General features: G+C 50.4%; 4 protein-coding genes and 1 non-coding gene across 5 annotated transcripts; 1 reads left to right on the top strand and 4 right to left on the bottom strand.

Moving 5' to 3' along the window:
- Positions 1-150: 150 nt before the first annotated feature.
- Positions 151-483, bottom strand: SMAC4_06005 (uncharacterized protein; the record flags this gene model as incomplete). The annotated part of the gene is made up of 1 exon (XM_003351078.1): positions 151-483. The coding sequence occupies one exon, from the start codon at positions 481-483 to the stop codon at positions 151-153; it is 333 nt and encodes a 110-aa protein (XP_003351126.1).
- Positions 484-6,651: 6,168 nt separating this feature from the next.
- On the bottom strand, positions 6,652-8,032 carry SMAC4_06006 (uncharacterized protein; the record flags this gene model as incomplete). The annotated part of the gene is made up of 2 exons (XM_066090376.1): positions 7,552-8,032; positions 6,652-7,455 (listed from the first exon to the last, which is right to left on the bottom strand). Exons 1-2 carry the CDS (start codon positions 7,849-7,851, stop codon positions 6,652-6,654), a joined length of 1,104 nt encoding a protein of 367 aa, XP_065945561.1. The 5' UTR covers positions 7,852-8,032.
- An 823-nt stretch (positions 8,033-8,855) lies between these two features.
- On the bottom strand, positions 8,856-11,838 carry SMAC4_06007 (uncharacterized protein). The gene is made up of 3 exons (XM_003351080.2): positions 11,133-11,838; positions 9,368-11,038; positions 8,856-9,300 (listed from the first exon to the last, which is right to left on the bottom strand). The coding sequence occupies exons 1-3, from the start codon at positions 11,536-11,538 to the stop codon at positions 8,873-8,875; spliced, it is 2,505 nt and encodes an 834-aa protein (XP_003351128.1). The 5' UTR covers positions 11,539-11,838; the 3' UTR covers positions 8,856-8,872.
- A 9,416-nt stretch (positions 11,839-21,254) lies between these two features.
- On the top strand, positions 21,255-21,344 carry SMAC4_13040. The gene is given in 2 exon segments: positions 21,255-21,290; positions 21,309-21,344. It is a non-coding gene; the product is annotated as a tRNA-Pro (tRNA).
- A 154-nt stretch (positions 21,345-21,498) lies between these two features.
- SMAC4_12079 (uncharacterized protein) lies at positions 21,499-22,543 on the bottom strand (the record flags this gene model as incomplete). The annotated part of the gene is made up of 4 exons (XM_003351081.1): positions 21,499-21,911; positions 22,007-22,297; positions 22,334-22,389; positions 22,503-22,543. The coding sequence occupies 4 exons, from the start codon at positions 22,541-22,543 to the stop codon at positions 21,499-21,501; spliced, it is 801 nt and encodes a 266-aa protein (XP_003351129.1).
- Positions 22,544-22,854: the final 311 nt, after the last annotated feature.

The following is a 22,854-nucleotide window of genomic DNA, read 5'->3' as shown; positions in this document are numbered from 1 at the left end:
CGTTCCGCTCACATGGCTGGCAAGTACCTCCGTCATACACAGTCGTGTGTCTAAAACTACCAGTGATTTAGGACACTAATTTGTCGATATCCGTGACCTGGGCCAAGAGTCTCTCCGTATATCTCTTGCCCTACAAATAAGTACTTCCAGTCAGCCTCTCTCCCTCCCTCTCTCCCTCTCCATAGTGCAGGTCCACTCAGGGTTACGTGATTGTAGGAAACGACTTAAAGATATGTCGTTCTCCTCTCCAGGGATGGGCTGGAAGTATTCGGTCCACAGTTTGCTCAAGTTGGACTCCTCGTGGGCGTTGTAGGCTCGGTTGGAGTTGTTGCCTTTGCTCCAAGTTTCGAGGCTTTGGAAGATGGTGTTGAATTGCGCATGTTTGGGCTTACCCGTGAGGGCGATCACAAAGGTTGAAAAGTGCGACACAATGTTATTGAGGTTCTGTTTGGGAGTTGCGGCGGTGTTCGTGTTGTTTGACATTTTGATGGTGAGGTACGTTGGTGGTTTCTTGCTGTTGCTGAGAAGATGGAAGCTGATCTCTTTACTCTAGAAGACTGCCGGGATATGATAATAATACTGATGAGGGAAAGGATAGTCCATCATTGCTTGATGTCTCAGAGAGATCATCTTTATACCCAAGGCTGCTGCTGTTCATTGAGTATTCCATGTCTTCAACATGGCGAGTTGGTGTAAATACACTTCGAAGTGTATTCAAGACCAACAAGCCGCCATCCAGATCATCAAGCAACTGCTTTTTCATTATGACCTAGCAAAAAAAGTATTCCAAACTACGCCGCTGTTGGTATAAAATCTACTGACGCTTTGTGGTTTTGGACTCACTAGGCCATGTCATCATCTCGCACACGCATCCTTTCTCTTTGTATTCTCGCCTTCAAGTGGGCGATCGTTGCCGCTATCTCCAACCATATCGACGATTGGAATGTTATTTTTGGGTTGCTCGCGCTGTGTTGGGACCTGGGTATGTTCTTTCTTTTCTTTGCTTCGCCGCGATGCTCGGAAATTGAAAATTTGAACGTAGCAGGGGCCTGGGGCGGCCTGTCGACGGTCAAAGGGGAAAGACGGGATCTGGCTTCTGGCGCCAATACCAACACTCTTCGTGGTTTTTACACATAATCTTATCTTTGGGAGATTTCCAAGGCAGCGAGACACAAGTTGTTGGTATAATCAAGAAAGAGGGCGGCGGTGGAAGACTTCAAGTTTGAGTTTGAAGTTATCGCGAAACTTTTCGCTTGACCAGAAAGAACTAGCGTACAGGGTCATGGAACTGACCGTCAGTCACAAGGAAACAGTGAACAAACATAATCTGTTGAGCCGCCGGCTCGATCCACGTCGTTTTCGGAAAGGCCTGCTCCTTCCTCTTCAATCAGAAGGTCTTGCCGTTCTGGGAAAGAACCACCATCACATTCAGTCAAGACAGTTCGACCAGAGGATGTGGGAAGGAACCGATCTTGAGGACCTCTACATGCAATACATCTGGGCCGGATGCCTTCCGCAATTTTCCTCTATGATGGCTGTCGCTTACAAACCTGAAGGCAGGAGTTTTGCTGGTCGACCTAGGAGCAAGCCAGGTACACCGCAGTCGGCGGCGATTAGAATTACCGTTTGGCTAGTGAAAGGTCAAACATACCACAAAAGCCAGCGATTCGCACAAAAACGATTGGGTTATAAAGAAACCGACATTCCAGGTTGACCAGCAACTAATATCTCGACGACCAGCGCCCTAACACTTGATAACCTTTCCGGTTCAGAATCCATCACTCAACGTATCCAACGCTCGATGTCAAATCCCAAACCGACTTCCTCAGATTGCGAAGGTTGTCCTTGATTTCATTGAGCCGGCCCACGCTATGCCGTTCCCAGGAGTCCTAACCATGGTGATATAAATTTATCAGACCCGGTTCATTCGTATATCCCCCCTGTCTGCCCGTTGATAAGGGTAAAAGATGATCACTTACCCCGTTGGCATCCCCCCTCACAATCTCAGAGATCCTTGAGTGCCACAACTGCATCGTCTGAGAGCTCGTTGACAACAAGCCCCGGCTTTGTCATGGCTCTTCGGATTATTGCCTTAAGGTTGTTCGTAAACGCTTTCTCTGGGTGACCCCAATTAGACCCTTTCCTGTAGGGTGTCATGACCCTGGAAATTTGTGAATGCCCTCGTGATAGCTTGATGGTACTCTTTGTTGCTCGAGGGGTTCCATGTGCGTCCAGCGTGTGAATGTGTGGAAGTCGACATTTTGAAGATAAAGAGAGATGTAATGGATTTTTTTGCTTTGTGAGGACTAACAACTGAGAAGAACGATGCTTGCAGGTTTTCGCTTAGCCAGGCAGAATAGGGAAAACGAGAGACATTCTCTGATATTTATATCTGGAGTCCCTCAGTATCTCTTTGTCTAGAGGTAGTCATTATGGCCCTGTTTCTCTCAAGTTCGGCTCCAGATCGTGAAGTAACCAACAAGCCGCGATGTCAAGTAGCCGTACGACTTACCAGGTATTCGGCACTCCCAACCAACTTGCCGCTTTCAAAAAAAAAATCTCGTTCCTACGAACGGACTTCTCGTCCGTGTTAGAGCCACGACCAGACTCAGGTTTTGGCAAGATTACCCTCAGCGCACAATGTGCTTATTGCGTACCTGGGTACGCATAGTTTTGTTTCCAGGGTCCAGAAACATGGGATCCATCTGACACCCTGGCAAATGATTTCACCACCACTGAAGCAAAGTATGTTTCCAAGAATATATATCAATCCTCTGCCGCGGACTCATCTTTTCTGCCTTGTCATCAGCAGAAGTTGTGGGTTACGCCGATGATCAAAGAAACAGCATTCTTCCAACACCAACGGCCCGTCAACGCCACCAACTCTCCAGACCTCACAGTGCCAATACACCACTTCCGCGCTTCCGCCAAGCAAGGTGAAAGCGGAATCTACATTGATGAATGACGTTAGGAGCGAGGTATACGATGCTCTAGAAAAACTCCGATACTGATGCCCTCTGACTGATATTTGAACTGCAGAGTTAGTTGGCGTCCTTCTCCCGAATCACATCACATCCATCAAACACTCAACACCCAACAGCCCTCGAGACAAGGGAAAGGCTTGACGTTGGGTGGATGCAGGTGAAGCGTCATTTAGGCCTATCTAGCAGTTGGTGTTTCAACCAGAAACGCCCTGACAGTTTCTTTATTCATGCCTTTATGCCCCTCATCTCTCCTAGTTCGAAAGAAGGAAAGGCCACAGAGAGATTAAAGAGGGATTCCACGAGTTCTCAACGGTTACAACGAAATTTCTCCGTCATTATTCTCAACCTTTTGCTTCTCAAGCCTCACAGTACGTTCCATATTCAGCCTGACAGCAGTTGATCTTCAACTACCGTTCTGTTGTATGAGCAGTACTCCTTGTTGGGTCAACTGATGGCACAGACTGATTACCGGTCTTTGTCTCGCCGACCATCTTCCTGCTTTCCATCATTCTTGTATTCATCACTATACCAATTCTGCCTGATTTGACTCAACCATCTTTACTTACCGCATAAACTCGGGCCATACGTTTTTGGGGTCTGGAGAAATCCAGTAACCTATCCCTAACCTTCGTGCAGTGTGCTAGGGTCAAGTTGCGAGATTCCCCCAAACCCCGAAAACGTATGGCCCGAGACTTTGCGGTATGCAACAAACATGTACGAAAACCCATATATTCCTGTCCAAAAAAAACTCTCATGCTTCCATTTACCCTTTTCCTCGCCATCATGGCATATCCAAAACTCAAAAACCACCGCAACTTGCATCCCACGGACTTGCTTCGTCCTCCAATTCTTTCGAGACTTTCCAACCGCGTATCGAAAAAGAAACAATCCAATCGTCTCTTGGCTGATTTCTACGACTACCGCCTAAGGAAGACCCAACTCATACAACCTATCCATACAATCCATGACCTGCATCAAATCGACCTCGATGGTTTCGCGTGACAAATGGTCTACTGTACGGCCCTAAATAGAGGTATTATTTCGAATTAGCACGTGCTGGAATGGAGCAGAGAGAACTTGAGTTGGATGGAAAGAAGAAAAAAAACCTACCTAGGTGGGTAGGCAGATTTCATATATGTTTCCTGTGAGTTCCATATAAAAAGTGTAATCGGGGGACATCGACTCGGACTTACCCACCCGCACAAGATTTTGGCCGACTTTGACAAGTAATTTGACAGAAAATACCCAAAAAATGGAAGAGAGGAATGGGTTAATTAGGCCTGGAGGTACATAGATGGCGTCCGGCACTTACGAGTCTTCTCAATCTCATCCAGCTACTTGTGACGAACCGTTACAAGCACAGGAGTATATCGCTGAGATCAGAACAACGGTAAGAATAGCCAAAAGGTACTAAATCGTAATATAATTCCTACAGCTTGACCCACTCGTCGAAGCTCCACCTTACAGGTATGTAGCTCGTAGTTGCTCTCTCCAAGTGCGCCTTGCGAGCCAAGCTGAGTTTATCAGGCAAGGTCGTATGAAACTCGTGGAAATGATGCACGACGTCGTCTTTTTCCACCCCTATAGTGTAGCAGAGCAATGCCGAAAGGACTTGTTCGCCGAGTAGGATGTCGACCATGTTTCCCATCTTGCAGGTAATTCTTTCGAGGAATTCATCGATGCACATGCTCATGGCCCTGTCCATCTTGAAGCTAATCGGGCGTGGTTGCCAATGAACAGGTGGAGCGGTGGTTAGAGGTAGAGGTATGTTGGAGGGCGTTTGACTGGATAGGATGGAGGCTGAGGGTGGGAGGTAGGAGGACTGTTGTTGATAAATGCTGGGAAGCGTGGTGGATGCTGAATATAATGATGAATGATGGATTATGAAGGTTGTTGATGATTCCCTTTTTGGCAAAGTGGGCTCGTGGTACATGTTTGTAATCGATCTTTTGTCAGAAGTTTTCGCTCAGAAAACAGTAGATGTAGCCGCTTGATCAATCTGGAAGGAGGTTTGATGCATCATCTACATGTAATGACCTCAGTCTTATTTGCTCCCCTAAGTGAGTTTTTTTTTTTTTTTTTTTTTTTTTTTTTTTTTTTTTTTTTTCACAGGTTGGTCTTCTGAAAAACTAAAGGCGTGTTCGGTTCCGCAGTAAAAATAGTTAACGGTAATCTCCCCCTTAACGCGCATGGTCCGCATATGCACTCATGCAGCATTAAGACACAAGAACATTCTTGCATACCGTATACAATAGAAACTCGCGAAACTAGGTACCTCTAGCTGGCAAAAGGCCTTCACTCTTTGAGAGCCTGCATATGGCAGAAATATGCTACATATCTACCAGAAAGCTGCCCCGTACACATCTGTCCAGTTACTAAAACCGAAGGATATTATCCTCAATTCTAATAACTTACACACATTTGAAGGTACAGTGACCTGCCTGATCCTGCCAGGCAGTTTAGTTTTCTGTACGTAGTTATGCCGGCGCTCAAAGGGGGAAGGCCGTTTGCCAGTTTCGTGAGTTTCTACAGTACCTCTAAGGTACCTGTAGGTAGAAGTAATAAAACCACCCCTCTTCTCCTTCATTTCTTCCTTCCCCTTTCTTCTCCCTTCAATCAGACAACAACTTTGTTGTTATTATTATCATCATCATCATCATCATTGTAATAAGGAAAGACGGGGCAGATCCCAAAGAAACCTTGGCTCTCAAAGGCCATTAGACGGGCATCCATCAACCACTTAAAGAAAAAGATTATGAATTTCAACCGGGAATGGCCTCATATCGTACATTATCTTTGCAATGGGAGCCCTACAATAAATCAGATCGAGTATTTGGAGAAGGTGCAGGTGGTTGTACATAGGTGGTTGCAGGGTGTGCACAAGAAATAGCCCTTTCGTGCCGAAACGCTTCTCTGGCGTAGTAAAGTAGGTAACTGTAACGTAATAAAGGTCTCCCGTACCAAAGATCCTAGGTAGCTTTGTAACTTCTTACCACGGAACCGAACATGCCTTAACAGTCAGTGGAAAGTGTCACTGTCAGGCCCAGGAAGGATGTCATCGCGGAATCCGATATTGGAACCGAAGACCTCCGAGGGTCAGTACCTACAAGAAGTCGGCAGTGTGGCGTCCGAGTGGTTCATGAATGCTGATACTATCTGGAGAAGATGTCAAGCTACGCAACAGTACACCTCACTTCGCTGGCATGTTTACCACAAGTCAACATCGCAGTAGGGATAAACACGCCGTACCCAAAACCGTGAGTATTTCGCTGATTACGTAACTACTTGATATACCCGTTATGTGAACTACTCTCTGTCCATGTATCCCCCCAAGACCCTCTCACATACGCCTCTCCTTTCGCATCAACCCCGAGCCATTGAACAAGGAATTTGCCTAGCCTAGGCATGGAATAATATCTTCTCGAAACCTGCATGTAATTCATATACCCTTGATCCCACTGTATCCTTGATCTTTCCTCTGCCCGGAGCCATCACTGTACAACGCTTCTGGACCATACAGGCAATCCTCGCTTTACCCAGCCAATATCACGTATCAACGCTCTTCCGCTTTCATCTAATTTATCATGTATTTGGCATTCCAAAACACGGCAATCCAATCCCATCTTTAACATTAAATCACGTTGCCACCTGTGCTTCGAGACCAACCTTATTTTCGGAGAGTTGGAGGGATGTACTTCGCAGAGCTGGGCGTGCCGTTCTGGTTGGATGTGTCGCTCTCGCTGCGGTTGCGCCAGTGGCCGTGGGACTGGCCTTGAGGCGTACCGTTCTGGGTGGATGTGCGGCTCTCGCTGCGCCAGTGGCCATGGGACTGGCCTTGAGGCGTGCCGTTGTGGTTAGGTATACCGCTCTCGCTGCGCCAGCGGCCGTGGGGCTGGCCTTGAGGTATGCCGTTCTGGGTACATATACGGCCCTCGCTGCGCCCGCGGGCATGGGAATGGCCTTGAGGCGTGCCGTTGTGGTTGGACGTGCCGCTCTCGCTGCGCCAGCGGGCATGGAACTGGCCTTGAGGCGTGCCGTTGTGGTTAGGTATACCGCTCTCGCTGCGCCAGCGGCCGTGGGGCTGGCCTTGAGGTATGCCGTTCTGGGTACATATACGGCTCTCGCTGCGTCCGCGGGCATGGGAATGGCCTTGAGGCGTGCCGTTGTGGTTGGATGTGCCGCTCTCGCTGCGCCAGCGGGCATGGGAATGGCCTTGAGGTGTGCCGTTCTGGGTGGTCGCGCCATTCTGCTTGGCTGGGTTAGTCTGGCTGGGTGGTGTGCAGTTCTGATTTTGTGTGGAATTGGCCCAGGGAAGCTCAATATCACAGCACATGTTCATGCGATCTTTGAGGTGTGTATAGAGTACCTCGTGGATGAGTTGAGTGGCTTGGTCTATGACCGGGGCTTCTCCGGACTCGGTTATCTGATCCGGATGAAACAACACAACAGCGTCCGAGTTAAAGAAACGTTTCTTCTTATTTGGTTAGCTAGGTAGGTAGGTTGGAAGGCGGGGAAGAGTAGTATGGAATGGGAACGGTGGTAGGGGGTTGGGGTTGAGACCACTCACCTGAAGAATCTTGCTGTTGCAGGCAAAGATTTTCTGCATCGTCATTCCCACCTCCTCGAGCAAATACCTCAACTGAGCCAGTTCCTTGTGGCTATCGCATCGTTCAACCGGGCCCAAATTCGGGCGGGCAGTCTGGAATTCGATACTGTAGGATTTAAAGCGTCGGAATGCTTTGAACCAGTCCGGCTTCCAATTGCCCTCCGGAAACAATATCGAGATAAACTCGTACTTGAACAGCGTGGGAAGCTGCTCAAGAATTACGGAGATCTTTTTATCGATATAACTACGGACTTCGTTCATCTCGGCGGTGAACAAACCGGACCCTCGTTGGCAATGCTGTGATATTGTTGATACACTGGGGATCGTCGGGACGTGTTCTTGGTAAGCGGCAACACGTACAGCTGTTCAGGATGATGACTTTGGAAAAGAATGTAGACTTGAATGATTGATGATTGTGTTGATGTTGACGACAAAAATATTTTGTTCGGTGTAATGGGGAAGAATCGAAACAAGACCCAGAGGTGTTTAAGGCAAATCCAATTTCTCGGTTCACAGACAATCGTTCATCTACTCCAGCTGGCGCCTTCCTTCAAAGTAGCTCAGCAGGGACGAGCAACTGCGTCAGGGGACCATGGCCGCAGGAGCGTAACATCCCAAGTAGGTAGTCCCTTAGCCGATGATTAATGAAGGAGATGGCGCTTGTCGTTCCAGTCGTAGAGAGCGAGATCTTTTCCCAAATCGTAGTCGGGACCTGATGATACCGGGGAAAGAGCCGCTACAAATGGCTTCCGTACGTGCTGTCGATAGCGGATGCTTTCTATCACCGGCCATGACTTCCACCTGCAACCTAGATTGGCGGCGATGAGGTCGTCCACAAAACTCGACCGATAACACATGATGAGCCAAGTGGTGGGGATCAAAAATGCTTGTCATGATTATTTGCTCCCATATTCATGTCTGGCATGTTTGGTACGCAAATCAGAAACACAAATCGCGGAGTTATCGCAGAGTGTCCGCGCAGTGTTCTCACCCGCGTGGGCGTGATCGGGAAAGAGCGCGCAGGCAGAGTCCCGCCTCTTGGCGAAAATGCACTTACAGTACACGCAGATATGCAACTAAACGTGAAAGTTGAAATAATTGGTATCAACCTCTATTGCGAAATCCGCTTCACTATGCAACTATTTCCAAAATGATGACTAAATCTTCCTGAACTCCGATAAATCTGAGTGAGTTGGTCCGTGGAAAGAGTATATGTTTTTTCTCGACGAGCCCCCCCCCCCCCCCCCCCCCCCCCCCCCCCACCTTATTTCATCATGCCCACTCAAGCATCAGACCCAAGCAAAAGGGCGCTCGCCCCAGCGCTGGGCGTCTTCCAATACTGCTTCAGCGAAGCCGTATTTTCGACTTTGACCCGAGTCTCCCTGACACCCAACCTCAAAGTCACAACGCCGGCCAAGAGACTGACAAACAGCCAAGGATATTGGAGGATCTCGGCCTCGAAGGCATTAATGGTTTCGATAGCCTGGCGAATGTAGGGCTTCTCATCGAGGATGGTGCCGAGACGGAAAAGATTGGAGGCGGAAACGGCGTTAGTTGACGGTTGGGACTTGTCCATGCCGCTCTTGAGGCGAAGGATGGTGTGGCTGAGAGTCGCTTCCTCAGTTGAGTAGAAGCCGCCTGTGTACGAGTGGCGGAGGGTGGGAGTGTTGCCGACGACGGGTGTGTCGTAGAAGAGTTCACTTTGAACGTCTGGATAAATCAATGTCAGTATCTCCCAGTTGGGAAATGGAAGGCTGAGGATGGGTTTGGCACGTACCTTGCAGCTCCTTGGCCCAAACAAGCCACTTGGCCTCTAGAGTCGCCTCATACAAGTCAAGCAAGCCCTCAATCAAGAACGCATAATCATCCGCAAACGCCCTTGTGTCGCTTGGCTGATTGAACCAGAACCTCTTGAGTACTTTGCGGTTCTGTGTGCCATCCTGGACCCATAAGTTCTCCTTGATGAAGGTTGCGGCCTGCCGCGCCGCTTCCAAATATCTCTTGCTCTTCGTTTTCTCTAGGTCACTCACTGCAGCACCTGTTCTCGCAAGCGCCGAGATCACCATTCCGTTGACTCCAACCACTACCTTTTCATCTCTCGCAGGCCTTGGCCTCTCCTGTTCTCTGCGTGCCCTCAGCCTTTCCCGTGCCGTTGCAATCGTTTTCTTGATATCATTCACAGGGATGCCAAACTGTTTTGACAGGGCCTGGATATCTCTACCCCAGACGGAGCACAGAACGTTCTGATTGATGAACTCGTCATGAGGGTCCTGATCGCGGGGGATGTTTCCATCCTCAAGAACGTTCCAGTACGCCGCCGCCACTTCTGCAGAGCCGGCCGGCCCAACCACGCCATCAAACTCCCGGCGCGTCCACAGATAGTAGGCACCTTCACGCATGTGCCGGTCGCCCTTGCGATAGAAGGAGTCTGCTGCCTCACTTGTGACAAAGCCGCCCCCGGAGGACTGAATCAGCGGGCTTGTGAGATAATCGGCAAGATCGATAACCACGTCGGCAAATTCGTCTTCCAAAGAAAGTCGGGTCTCAGCGCCAGGTTTTTCAACACGGCCAAGCCAGGCGTCGAGGAAAACCCCTAGAAGAAGAGCATTCTCCCCGATCATCTTTTCAAAGTGCGGCATGCTCCAATCGCTGGTGACGCTGAATCGCATGAAGCCGGCGCCGACATGATCCCTCAATCCGCCATCGCGAATGCGACGCAAGGTGCTCCGTGCCATAGATGCGGCGTTCTCGACCTCCTTGTCGCCGACTACGTCTCTCACCTCCTTGGGGAACTGCGCCAGCCGAAGCAAGAACGAAAGCCGGGCCGGGTTGGGGAACTTTGGTGTTCCGAAACCGCAGTCCACAGGGTCGAACATCTTGAAGATCCTGTCCAAAGCTTCATCCAGCTGATCCAAGTCCAGATCAGCGCCTGCCTCCACGTCAGCTGCCGCTACAGGAGCTACCACGGGCACTGGCTCGGCAGGTGTGCCGCTAAAGGTGCCTTCCTGCGCAAAGTCCTGCAGCTTGTGAAGCATCTCAAACGCCTCCCGACGGCACCGCTCCTCCTGCTCCACCCAGAACTTGTAGATCTTCTTTGCTATGGCAAGGAAATCATTGTAGGACTCTTCACCACCACCGTTGATACTGGAAGCCTCGAGGGTTGCGGCGCCACCACCGACGCCGCCGGTGCCTCCGTGGGCAGCGGCAAGGCTGTGCTCGGTTCCGGGACCGGGCCAGTAAGTACCGCCAAAGATGGGGTAGAGGTCGGGGGTAAGGAAGAGGTTGAGAGGCCAGCCGCCGGTAGCATTTACAGCTTCGCTATAGTTCTGGTAGATGGTGTCGAGGTCCGGGCGCTCTTCGCGATCGATGATGACGGGGATGAAGGACGAGTTCAGAAAGGCGGCAACGGCGTGGTTGGAGAAGGAATCTTGAGTTGTAAGGCGACAGTCTGGATAAGGAATATGGTTAGCAAAAAGCCGCAGTCAAAACCGCCAGATATAGTGGCAAAAGAAGGCCAGCAGGGCAAAAAGACAAAAACATACGATGGTCGGCTAAGAAGCCAATGTGCATGAAGATAGGCTTATTTTCAGCCTGGGCGCGCTTCAAGGTATCGGCATCGAGAAACTGCCAGGCAACATGTGTTTTAGCGTGTAGGCGCACATAGGGACTCTGACTTTCGGCGGCACGGTTCCGCAGTTGTCCGAAAGAGGCCGGCTGCCGTGTGTCGGAGGTGGCAGGAGGAGCTTGCGATCCCGTTGCGCCCGTCGATGCCGTCCCTGTCAAAGCATTCGCAGACACGGGACCATTGCCGGTCCGAGACGGTAGGCTTTGATGAAGCTGTTGCTGGGAAGGCTGGAGTTGCTGCTGGTTTTGCTGTTTTGGTTGCTGTTGGTGTTGTTGATCTTGTTGCTGCCTTTGCTGCTGCTGTTGAAGCTGTGCGGACATCATCTTGGGCAACTGGATGGAAGCACTAGGCAGAGCTGCTTTCCGGGATTGCTTCAAAGCAGACGACACTGAAGACGGATAGTAGCAGCTGGAGGGCAGGATGAGTCTGGAAATCGAGGGTTTGCACTTGCTGGGGAAGAGGTGCGTCCGGAAAGTGAAAACCGTAAATAGCAGGTTGGGAAGTTCAGGTTGGGAATAGTAACAATGACGGTTGGGCGGTTGTAAACAACTTCGATTACCACCAAGTAACGTAACGGAATCGTGAAAAGAAGGACGGGAGAAGGGTCCAGAGAGCACTTTTGGGACTTTTGGGGCAGGCGCAGCAAGCGAATCGAGTCGCGGGAAGCCGGGAAACTGACCCAAAGGCGGGACGGGGCAGGTGGGGGGTTGCCGGCGGAGGCTAGGTGCACTTCGCCGCCGTGGATGTGGATGCCGCTAAGAAGGAACCTGTTAGTAGCTGAATCCAGCGGGCAACTCGACCCTCACAACACTGTGACATCTGTGACACTCATACTGTGGCGGATGCCCGGTATGAGATCTGCTCATGAGGTCTCTATTATGCGCAGGTGCTATCTGGAACTACGGGAGAGCCCGGACCACCTCTACCCCCCTTCTTATCTACCTACCTTATCTTCTCAAACTCTTCCTATGGTTTTAGGACATCGTGGCCAGTCTACCATTTTGTTCACCTTATGGTCTGTGCGCCTTCTTTTGTTTACAGTCATCGCAGCTGCCCCTTTTCAAAGCTGCATGGTAGATGCCAAAACCAATATCGAGGCAAGAGCATAATATCGCAGCACCTGCCAGTGGCTGTCAAGCTTGCAGCACCATAGGTACCGTAATTACCTGGCATCTCAGTTCTCCCGCAGCTACCCGAGGACTACCTCCTCTTTTGATAATTCTACCCCTGAGCTAATTAAGTCACTTCGACTGCAGTCCGTGTGTGTCAAATGGCTTTTTGCTGGGAGCTTGGGATGCAGGCGGCGCGTGGACTTCTACACCGTCAGGCCATACCTAGACCAAGGGCAAACTTTCCCCCTGGCAGCGGCGATGCAGCGACTTCATGCGGGAAAAGAGCCAAAGTTGCAAACCCAACCTGTCCCCAAGTCTTGGTCCAAGTCACCTCCAACTGCCTCTGCCACGTGCCGCGTACACAGGCTCAGCCTTGATCTCTGCACAAAAGAAACTGCGGCTCAACCTACATCTACCTTCTCGTTGCTTGCTTACGAGGCTCTCTACCACGAGCAGACACCTCTGACACTTATCTGCTTCTCACCTTCAGCTCCAATACCGACAAGCAAGGCCCTCATACCAATGACTGCGCATACAGCACGACATCTTGGCAGCGCTCGTGAACAGCTTGTGATGCGTGCTGCCTACATCTACATGATAGTAACACTGTCATCGACTTTGCCTCTGTGTCCTTGTATCGGTTTGTTATCCGGCTTTCCCCAATGGCCTCCCACTCTGCTGAATCCGAAGGCTCACAAGATTTCCTAGGTGATTTCGACTTCTAAACCGGCTGACTGGCTCAACTGGGTCATCCAACTGGGACACTTCGTCAAGGGCAGCCTACATGCCAGCTGCTTCTCCTTGTTGCTCGCTCCAGCATGCCATTTTACTGGTCTCTAGACACTAAGGCCATACCCCATACAAGAGGGGATCTAGTATACGTGTTCTTCTGCAACCTGGAAGCTCCTCAACCGGACCTTACCCCAAAGTCTACATGAACAGGCCCGAAAGTAGCCAACATATTCCCGCAGAATCTTGAACCGGGGCTCATAATGGCGATGGTGTCGGCGCCAAGGATGGACTCGCAGATAAAAGATCCAACTGCCCAACGAGGCCGACACTCTCACGACGGAAACCAGGAAGAAGCACGCGATAGTGTCGCTTCTGCGGCCACAGTCTGAATGCAACCCGATGTGTCCTTACCAGCAGTCAGTGAATGAAAATCATCCGGAGTTGGTCCCGATTCTGGCCAAGGTTCATGACACGCCGATCGGCATCCCGAGGTTGAAATCTCACCATCCATTTCCTTCTTTATCCTCAGGCATGCATACCGGGGCAAGGTACTGCGGAACCGCCACCTGGGCGGCCAACCAGTCAAGGGGCATAGGCCTCATGTCATCAACACGCTCATGCTTAGATTCGCAACATCTGGTCGGCCGTCCATGGTGTCATGCTTGGCTCGAAGCTTCCATAGAGGTACCGTGAGGCGAGGCTATTTTGGCTTGACTACCGCAGAATCCCGGGGCGTTGGGTTTCGGGATTGTGGCTAATTCTCTGCTACAACCCTCGATCGAGTGCCTTAAGGCTAGGGTTTTCGGTGTGATTTGTAAGAACCCCGAAACCCAACTCCCCGGGATTCTGCGGTATGCTCACAGCAGCGGGCTTCATCTGCTCGGATACCACTGCATATTTTTTCCATCATTGAGTGGTTTCAGTCTCGGCTCCGCAGCTACAATTTCACTTGCTTGGCTCAAGTTACAACACATGGCATTGCATTTGGTATCATGTTGCCTACCGACGGGACTGGCCATTAGCCACTGGCGAGATGTATTCTCACTTCCTCGCGTTGTGAAGCACGTTGCTACTCAGCATTCAGGATCTGGTCGTTTCGCTGAGGCTTTTCTCTGGGCTGAGCCTGCTGAGTAGCCTGGTGCCTGATGCGGTCGCTTTGCATACCAGCGGACCAAAGCTTCCAGCATCATATCGACAACAACTTGCCACCTTCGTATCCCCTCCGCGCCCAGAGGCCATTCCCCTGCAACAGGCCACTTGATCCTCCAGGAAACAGCAAGAAGGGTGCGTTGGGCATGGCTTTACAGCATTCTACGAGCTTGGAGATCGATCAATCATGCAGATAGCGTTTGTTGCACGTGGCCTACAGAGTGTTGACATGTTCAGAAGAGACAGATAAAATGCCCCGTTCCCCTCTTTTTTGCTGGTTCGTTCTTTACCCGTCTCACGTCTCATTTACTCACAACCTCCAAACCGTTGGGTCTGTTCATCAGCTTCACTGAGGGCATTTGGACAGAAGCACCCTGGCAAAATGAGAGGCCAACTGTCGGCCAGTTTGGCCGTGGCCTTGGGGTTCTTGATGCCTCGATCTGTGGTGGGCTCCGAATTTCGGGCGCTAACCCAGGTCCCCTTTCCTGTTCCCGGCTATCTGGGCCCCATTGCGATTGGAAATCTTACCCTTCGTGCTCCCTTGGACCCAGACGGCTCGGATCCCTTTTTGGGTAAGTAGAACTATTGGCCCCAAAACCATTGCAGAGTGTCCGCTTACACCCAGATAGGCAGCCGCTTTCTGTCGGCCAATTACACCGTCACCCCGGAGCAGTGCACTGCCTACTGCGAGACCACCACAGAAAATAATAAGGCACATCCTGCCGCTGATGGATCATATACCTCTTGCGTAAGTCTTAAGAAGATCCAGATGGAGATTTGCAAGGCATGGCTAACAAGATAATTTTCCTACATAGAACTTTGTTATCTCTTATTTAGTCAGTAGCAATGGCGTGTTTGAGGGCATCCAGTGCGTCCTATACACTCATGAATTTGCTGTAGGTGGTACCTGCTGTTCCTGAAGACAAAACCCAAGTTTTAGACGACTGACTCTAGATACAAAAGCTCCCATCCTTTACTCCTGGCGATGGAAACACGGTCGGTTACGCATACGTGCGTGACCCTAGCTTGTGTACTACTCCAACTGGCTCTCCCACTCTTCATTCACCCACCCTCCGCTCATCAGCAAGTAATACTGCGAGTGTCACCCAGACCACGCCGACTACTTCTGCTGGCCAGTCTGTCACTTCCGCCACATCGACTTCGGCTAGTACAATTAACTCTGCCACCACATCGAGCACTTCCGCTAGCACCTCGGATGCTTCTGCTAGTACCTTGACCACTTCTGCCACCACATCGAGCACTTCTGCTGGTACCTCGAGTGCTGCTGCTAGTACCTCGACCACTTCCGCTACTACATCGAGCACTTCTGCGAGCGTCTCGAGCACAACTAGCACTGTTACTATTACTGGTGTACCCACGACGTCGACGAACACTTCTACCATCATTTGTGTGCCTACAACCCTGTCGACCAACTCTACCAGCACCAGCGCTAGTGTGCCGACCACAACTTCCAGTAGTTCTACCAGCACGGTCCAAACTACCACTACGTTGTCGACTACAAGCCAGCCTACTACTACGCTGCCTACAGCACAGTCAAGCACTACTTCAAGTACCGTGAGCGCAGGAACAACAAGCCCTAGCACATCAACCACTATTTATCCTGGTACCACGAGCATCCGCCCCGGAACGACCAGCACGGGAAGTACAACAATTACTCTTCCGGGCACCACCAGCACTCGTGCTTCAACGACAACCAGTTCCGGCACAACGGTTACTCTGTCAAGTACAACGAGCACCCTTCCTAGAACGACCAGCACAAGTTTGACGACAACTCGTACCCGCACTACGATTACTCTTTCAAGCACACGCACTCACACATCCACGACTACTATCCCTGAGACAGCGAGCACCAGTACTTCAACAACTACCCTTTCTGGTACAACGGTCATTATTCCGAGCACGACGAGTACTCTTGCTTCGACAGCCACTCATTCGGAAACTACTAGTACTCGCCCTACAACGAACACTGGTTTATCAACGACAACTCAGTCTATTACAACGATTATCCGAACTTCAACCAGTACTAGCTTTGGGACGACGAGTACTTTGACGTCAACAACAACAAGCCCTGGCTCAACGTCTAACACTGCTACTACCAAGGCTACTACGAGTACACTAACCTCGACAAGTAGTAGCCCTGGTACAACAAGCACAGGAACGTCTACAACCACGAGCCCTGGGACGACGAGCACCAGCACGTTCACATCTACACGTTCCAGTAAGACTAGTACTAGGACAACCACGAGTACGGGCTCTGGAACAACGAGCATTGGAACATCTATTAGTACACGCCCCGGAACGACCGGCACCGTTACATCCACAAGCGCACGTTCGGCCACCACTAGCACTCAGACTTCCACATCTACGGCCACCCGCCCGACTACTACTAGTACTCAAACTTCCACATCTACGGTCACCAGCCCGACTACTACTAGTACTAAGACTTCCACGTCTAATACGCGCCCGACTACTACCAGTATTCAAACTTCCACGTCTAATACGCGCCCGACTACTACTAGTACTCAGACTTCCACGTCTACAGCTACCCGCCTGACTACTACTAGTACTAAGACTTCCACGTCTACGGCCACCCGCCCGACTACTACCAGTACTCAAACTTCCACGTCTAATACGCGCCCGACTACTACCAGTACTCAGACTTCCACATCTAATACGCGCCCGACTACTACCAGTACTCAAACTTCCACATCTACGGTCACCAGCCCGACTACTACCAGTACTCAAACTTCCACGTCTAATACGCGCCCGACTACTACTAGTACTAAGACTTCCACATCTACGGCCACCCGCCCGACTACTACCAGTACTCAAACTTCCATGTCTACGGTCACCCGCCCGACTACTACCAATACTCAAACTTCCACGTCTACGGTCACCCGCCCGACTACTACCAGTACTCAGACTTCCACATCTACAGCTACCCGCCTGACTACTACTAGTACTAAGACTTCCACATCTACGGCCACCCGCCCGACTACTACCAGTACTCAGACTTCCACATCTACGGCCACCCGCCCAACTACTACTAGTACTAAGACTTCCACATCTACGGCCACCCGCCCGACTACTACTAGTACTAAGACTTCCACATCTACGGCCACCCGCCCGACTACTACCAGTACTCAAACTTCCACGTCTACGGCCACCCGCCCGACTACTACCAGTACTCAGACTTCCACATCTAATACGCGCCCGACTACTACTAGTACTCAGACTTCCATGTCTACAGCTACCCGCCTGACTACTACCAGTACTCAGACTTCCACATCTACGGCCACCCGCCTGACTACTACCAGTACTCAAACTTCCACGTCTACGGTCACCCGCCCGACTACTACCAGTACTCAGACTTCCACATCTACAGCTACCCGCCTGACTACTACTAGTACTAAGACTTCCACATCTACGGCCACCCGCCCGACTACTACCAGTACTCAAACTTCCATGTCTACGGTCACCCGCCCGACTACTACCAATACTCAAACTTCCACGTCTACGGTCACCCGCCCGACTACTACCAGTACTCAGACTTCCACATCTACAGCTACCCGCCTGACTACTACTAGTACTAAGACTTCCACATCTACGGCCACCCGCCCGACTACTACCAGTACTCAGACTTCCACATCTAATACGCGCTCGACTACTACCAGTACTCAAACTTCCATGTCTACGGTCACCCGCCCGACTACTACCAATACTCAAACTTCCACGTCTACGGTCACCCGCCCGACTACTACCAGTACTCAGACTTCCACATCTACAGCTACCCGCCTGACTACTACTAGTACTAAGACTTCCACATCTACGGCCACCCGCCCGACTACTACCAGTACTCAAACTTCCATGTCTACGGTCACCCGCCCGACTACTACCAATACTCAAACTTCCACGTCTACGGTCACCCGCCCGACTACTACCAGTACTCAGACTTCCACATCTACAGCTACCCGCCTGACTACTACTAGTACTAAGACTTCCACATCTACGGCCACCCGCCCGACTACTACCAGTACTCAGACTTCCACATCTAATACGCGCTCGACTACTACCAGTACTCAAACTTCCACGTCTACGGTCACCCGCCCGACTACTACCAGTACTCAAACTTCCACGTCTACGGCCACCCGCCCGACTACTACCAGTACTCAGACTTCCACATCTAATACGCGCCCGACTACTACTAGTACTCAGACTTCCATGTCTACAGCTACCCGCCTGACTACTACCAGTACTCAGACTTCCACATCTACGGCCACCCGCCTGACTACTACCAGTACTCAAACTTCCACATCTACGGCCACCCGCCTGACTACTACTAGTACTCAGACTTCCACATCTACAGCTACCCGCCTGACTACTACTAGTACTAAGACTTCCACGTCTACAGCTACCCGCCCGACTACTACCAGTACTCAGACTTCCACGTCTACAGCTACCCGCCTGACTACTACCAGTACTAAGACTTCCACATCTACGGCCACCCGCCCGACTACTACCAGTACTCAAACTTCCACATCTACGGCCACCCGCCCAACTACTACTAGTACTAAGACTTCCACATCTACGGCCACCCGCCCGACTACTACCAGTACTCAAACTTCCACATCTACGGCCACCCGCCCAACTACTACTAGTACTAAGACTTCCACATCTACGGCCACCCGCCCGACTACTACCAGTACTCAAACTTCCACGTCTAACACGCGCTCGACTACTACCCCAACTACAGCTAGCACAAGCCGTTCCGGGACTACCTTTACGACAAGGACTACTACTCGCCCAGCCACTACAAGTACTGGAACGACTACTCGCTCGGCGACGACTAGTACCCGAACAACCACCCGTTCCGTAAAGACGAGTACTGGCACAACTATTCGTTCTGGAACCACTAGTATTAGCACAACCAACACGACTAACCGGGCCGGAACTACTACAACAAGGACGGTTTCCACCATTTCCAGCGCTCGTCCCGCAACAACGAACACGACTAGCCGGGCTGGCGCTACTACTATTACTAGGACAATCTCCACTAGTTTTACTACCCGCCCTGCAACCACAAGCACCGCAAGCCGTGCCGGAACTACTACAACAAGGACAGTTTCCACCATTTCCAGCGCTCGTCCCGCAACAACGAACACGACTAGCCGGGCTGGCGCTACTACTATTACTAGGACAATCTCCACTAGTTTTACTACCCGCCCTGCAACCACAAGCACCGCAAGCCGTGCCGGAACTACTACAACAAGGACAGTTTCCACCATTTCCAGCGCTCGTCCCGCAACAACGAACACGACTAGCCGGGCTGGCGCTACTACTATTACTAGGACAATCTCCACTAGTTTTACTACCCGCCCTGCAACCACAAGCACCGCAAGCCGTGCCGGAACTACTACAACAAGGGCGGTTTCCACCACCACCAGCACTCGTCCCGCAGCGACGATCACAGCAAGCCAGTCCAGCAGTACTTCCACCCGAACGACCTTGACCACTCGCTCTTCGACTGCAAGCACTAGCCGCAATACAACACCAACCTTGACCACGCGAACTGCTCCCAGCTCAGCAAGCACTGGTGGGCCTGTTGTTGTCACCACGGCTACCGTTGAGCCCGGCACCACGAGCAGCCGCCGCGTCCTTACCCGCACAGTGACTTCCACTTCCATACAAACAAGCGTCGGCACTAGTGTCGAATTCATCAATTACGCTCGAGCAAAGGCTACTGGTAGGGTCAACTCCACTTGGGTCGCCTAGAGTGGGGAAGGATCAACACCGGGGTTCCTCACTCAACCTATCACCTTGTCATGCAAATCGTCACTGAGACACGACATAAGGTAGGTAGATAAGAGAAGTTTGGCCTTGGCCTGCTTGACCTTGTCTATGTTCTACCCTTTCTTCTTCTACGCAATCACAGGAACTGAAACTGTTCGAGTCCCAAAGGAGAGATATTCGAGAAGGAAGCAGATAAGATGGAAAAGAACGGGGGTCGGTTGCGAACATGTTATCTAATCATCTTTCTGTCTTTGGGGTTTTCTCCAAAAGTCGTTCATTACCAAATCCTAACTTTCTTTTGTCTTGCCCAAAAGTATCCGAAAGCGACATTGAAGATGTGTGTGAAGAAATGTGTGATTGTGTGGTAGATCAGTATATCCAGGAAGGAAGGAAGGAAGGAAGGCACGGGGGTTTGTTTGTAGGCCGTAAGCTGGTGGTATAAGAGTTTTTTCGGAGGAGGGTCCCTGTTATGTTTGGATCCCTTTTGTAAAAATAAGGACATTAGTTAGGTATGGTCTTTTTTTTTGTCAATCGAAAATACGATCAGTTTGCTTTCATTTGTCTTTTTTTCATATCAGTCATAGATGTCAGTGTCATAAATAAGGTAAGCACTTGAAATACAGCATGTATTGTACTGTACTCGTTCAGGTAGGTGAAGGGAAGGTATCAGCCGTGTGACGGACATTTTACGGACAACGCATGTTTCAGTGGGGAGGGACTGCAACGAAGATTTGTTCATGGCGAAGAGAAAACTGTCTGAAAGTGGCTGGTAAGATGGGAAAGCAGACTAGTTGTGGTGAGGTAGTCACTTCTAGTACAAATAGGCAATGAAGAGATGACATGAGATAAATGTAAGTCCAGTTGAGATGTTTTGGTGGTTGATCTGTGTATGCTCCTGTTGTAGATTCCTTCATCAACATTCCTTCTTAAACTAATTTTAATCTTAAAAATTTTTTAATATTTTTTGGGTAGCCTCAAACTTGTAGTCCGCTAAACCACTAAACGGCAGTGACGCGGAACTTCACGATTCGTTCCCTATATCCCTTACCCCACCTTCATTTCGCTGTCACACATCCATCTACATTCTATATGGATTTAAAATTTTCCATCGCACGAAAGGTATATAGTGAGTGGGAACCACCTGCCACACCATTCAGAACGAGAATAGAGGATACAAGATTGCGGCCATTACTTTATAAAGATAAGACCACCACCACAATTCAACAACATAACAAGGGCCGCTGGTCTAGTGGTATGATTCTCGCTTAGGGTTCAATCCTGAGCATTCTTGCGAGAGGTCCCGGGTTCAATCCCCGGGTGGCCCCAATCTTTTTCCTTTTTTACGCTTCTTCCATTGTATTTCTGTTCATCCTCTTTCTTCTTTCTCTTTCTCGTTGTTTGCGTTAAATTCCTGCCGCCTCCTTTTTGCGTCGATGAGACTCTTCATCCCTCGGTTCGTGACTAACCAAGACTTGGGAGCTAGGTAGTTTTGATGGTGGGGATGTCGGTCGCCTGGGAGTTTTTTTCCCATAGCAACAAGCAAGATAAAAACGCAATCCCAGAGAAGGCAGCCTGCAATATGTTCTGCTTGTTGTATCCTTCGGCGTAGACCGTCCTGACAGCGATCTGCTCATCGGATGGCAGGTTTTGAGTTGCTGAAAGGGATTCGGAAATCTCCGCGATGCGTGATGGATCCAGAAGGCCCGGAAGTTTGCTTTTGACATGGTTGTTGAACAAGATTGAGCTGTAGTTCAATTGAGATTCGGTCAGAAATGACAGATTGCGAAAGGCGGCGACGTGAAGAATGGTGTAAAAGCTGGAAACGTACCACACCGCGAGGGAAATTGTTCCTCCAAGAACACGGACTTGAGTGACAGCCCCCATCATTACGGCTGTATCAATTACACAATCAAGGTCAGCACCCCCAGAACTCAACGGGGCTCAAACTCAGACTGTACCGTCCTAAAAGGGGAAGCAAGCAACTTACGGAGATCCACGGGGTTTACCACCAAAGGCGCCAACGTCAAGATTGTGCTGATAGTCAAGCCAAAGCCAATGCCCATGATTGCTTCAAAGCCATGTTGACTCGCTGGAACACGAGTATCTGCCTTGACGGGCAGAGTAGGAAGCACACAAGTCAAGCCAACGCCAATGAGCTGGAAAACAGACTCCGCAAGGATAACATACACCGGCGGAACGTTTCGGTTAGATGTCAAATACCCAGACACAGCAGTTGCAACAGGTGACAGGAGGAGCAGTGGCAAAAGAGCAATTCCGGCTTTCTAGGAAGAATATCCGTAGACGGCCTGCAGACTCTGTGGAGTGTTGACGACGATGGCTGTGAAGGGAAAGCCGATGAAGAAAGCGGAACTGTTTCCACACGGACCGGTAAGTAATGTGTCATTGTAGAGAATTTAAATCCAAATGGCTAGAAGAGGTAGGCAAAAAGGCAATATACGCAAGCATGGCCGGCATTAATCGACCTTTGAGCAAACGGGGCGAGAAGACCGGCTCCTTGACCCATTTCGATCGTTCCCAGAAAAAGAACAGGGCGCCTGTCGCGAAGGAAAGAACAAGTGTCGATATGATGGTTGGGCTGTTCCAGTGATACCTTGTTTCGCCGCTCTCGAGCGAAAAAACCATGAGCATAAAAGACGCAAGAAGAAGGACAACGCCGATAAAGTCGACCCTGCTCAGGTTAGAAGAAGTGAGCTTGCTGCGAAGCAATGCTGGTAGGGGCAGTTTCGGATTCTTGTTAGAACCAGGGAGGAGCCATGCCAGAAGAGCCATTACTAGACCTCCGGCTGGACCACTGAATACCCATGGAATTATTTT

Source organism: Sordaria macrospora, chromosome 1 (assembly GCF_033870435.1).
Source record: "Sordaria macrospora chromosome 1, complete sequence".
NCBI lineage: Eukaryota > Fungi > Ascomycota > Sordariomycetes > Sordariales > Sordariaceae > Sordaria > Sordaria macrospora.
The sequence above is the reverse complement of the archived record's forward strand: the minus strand, read 5'-3'. Positions and strand labels throughout refer to the sequence as shown.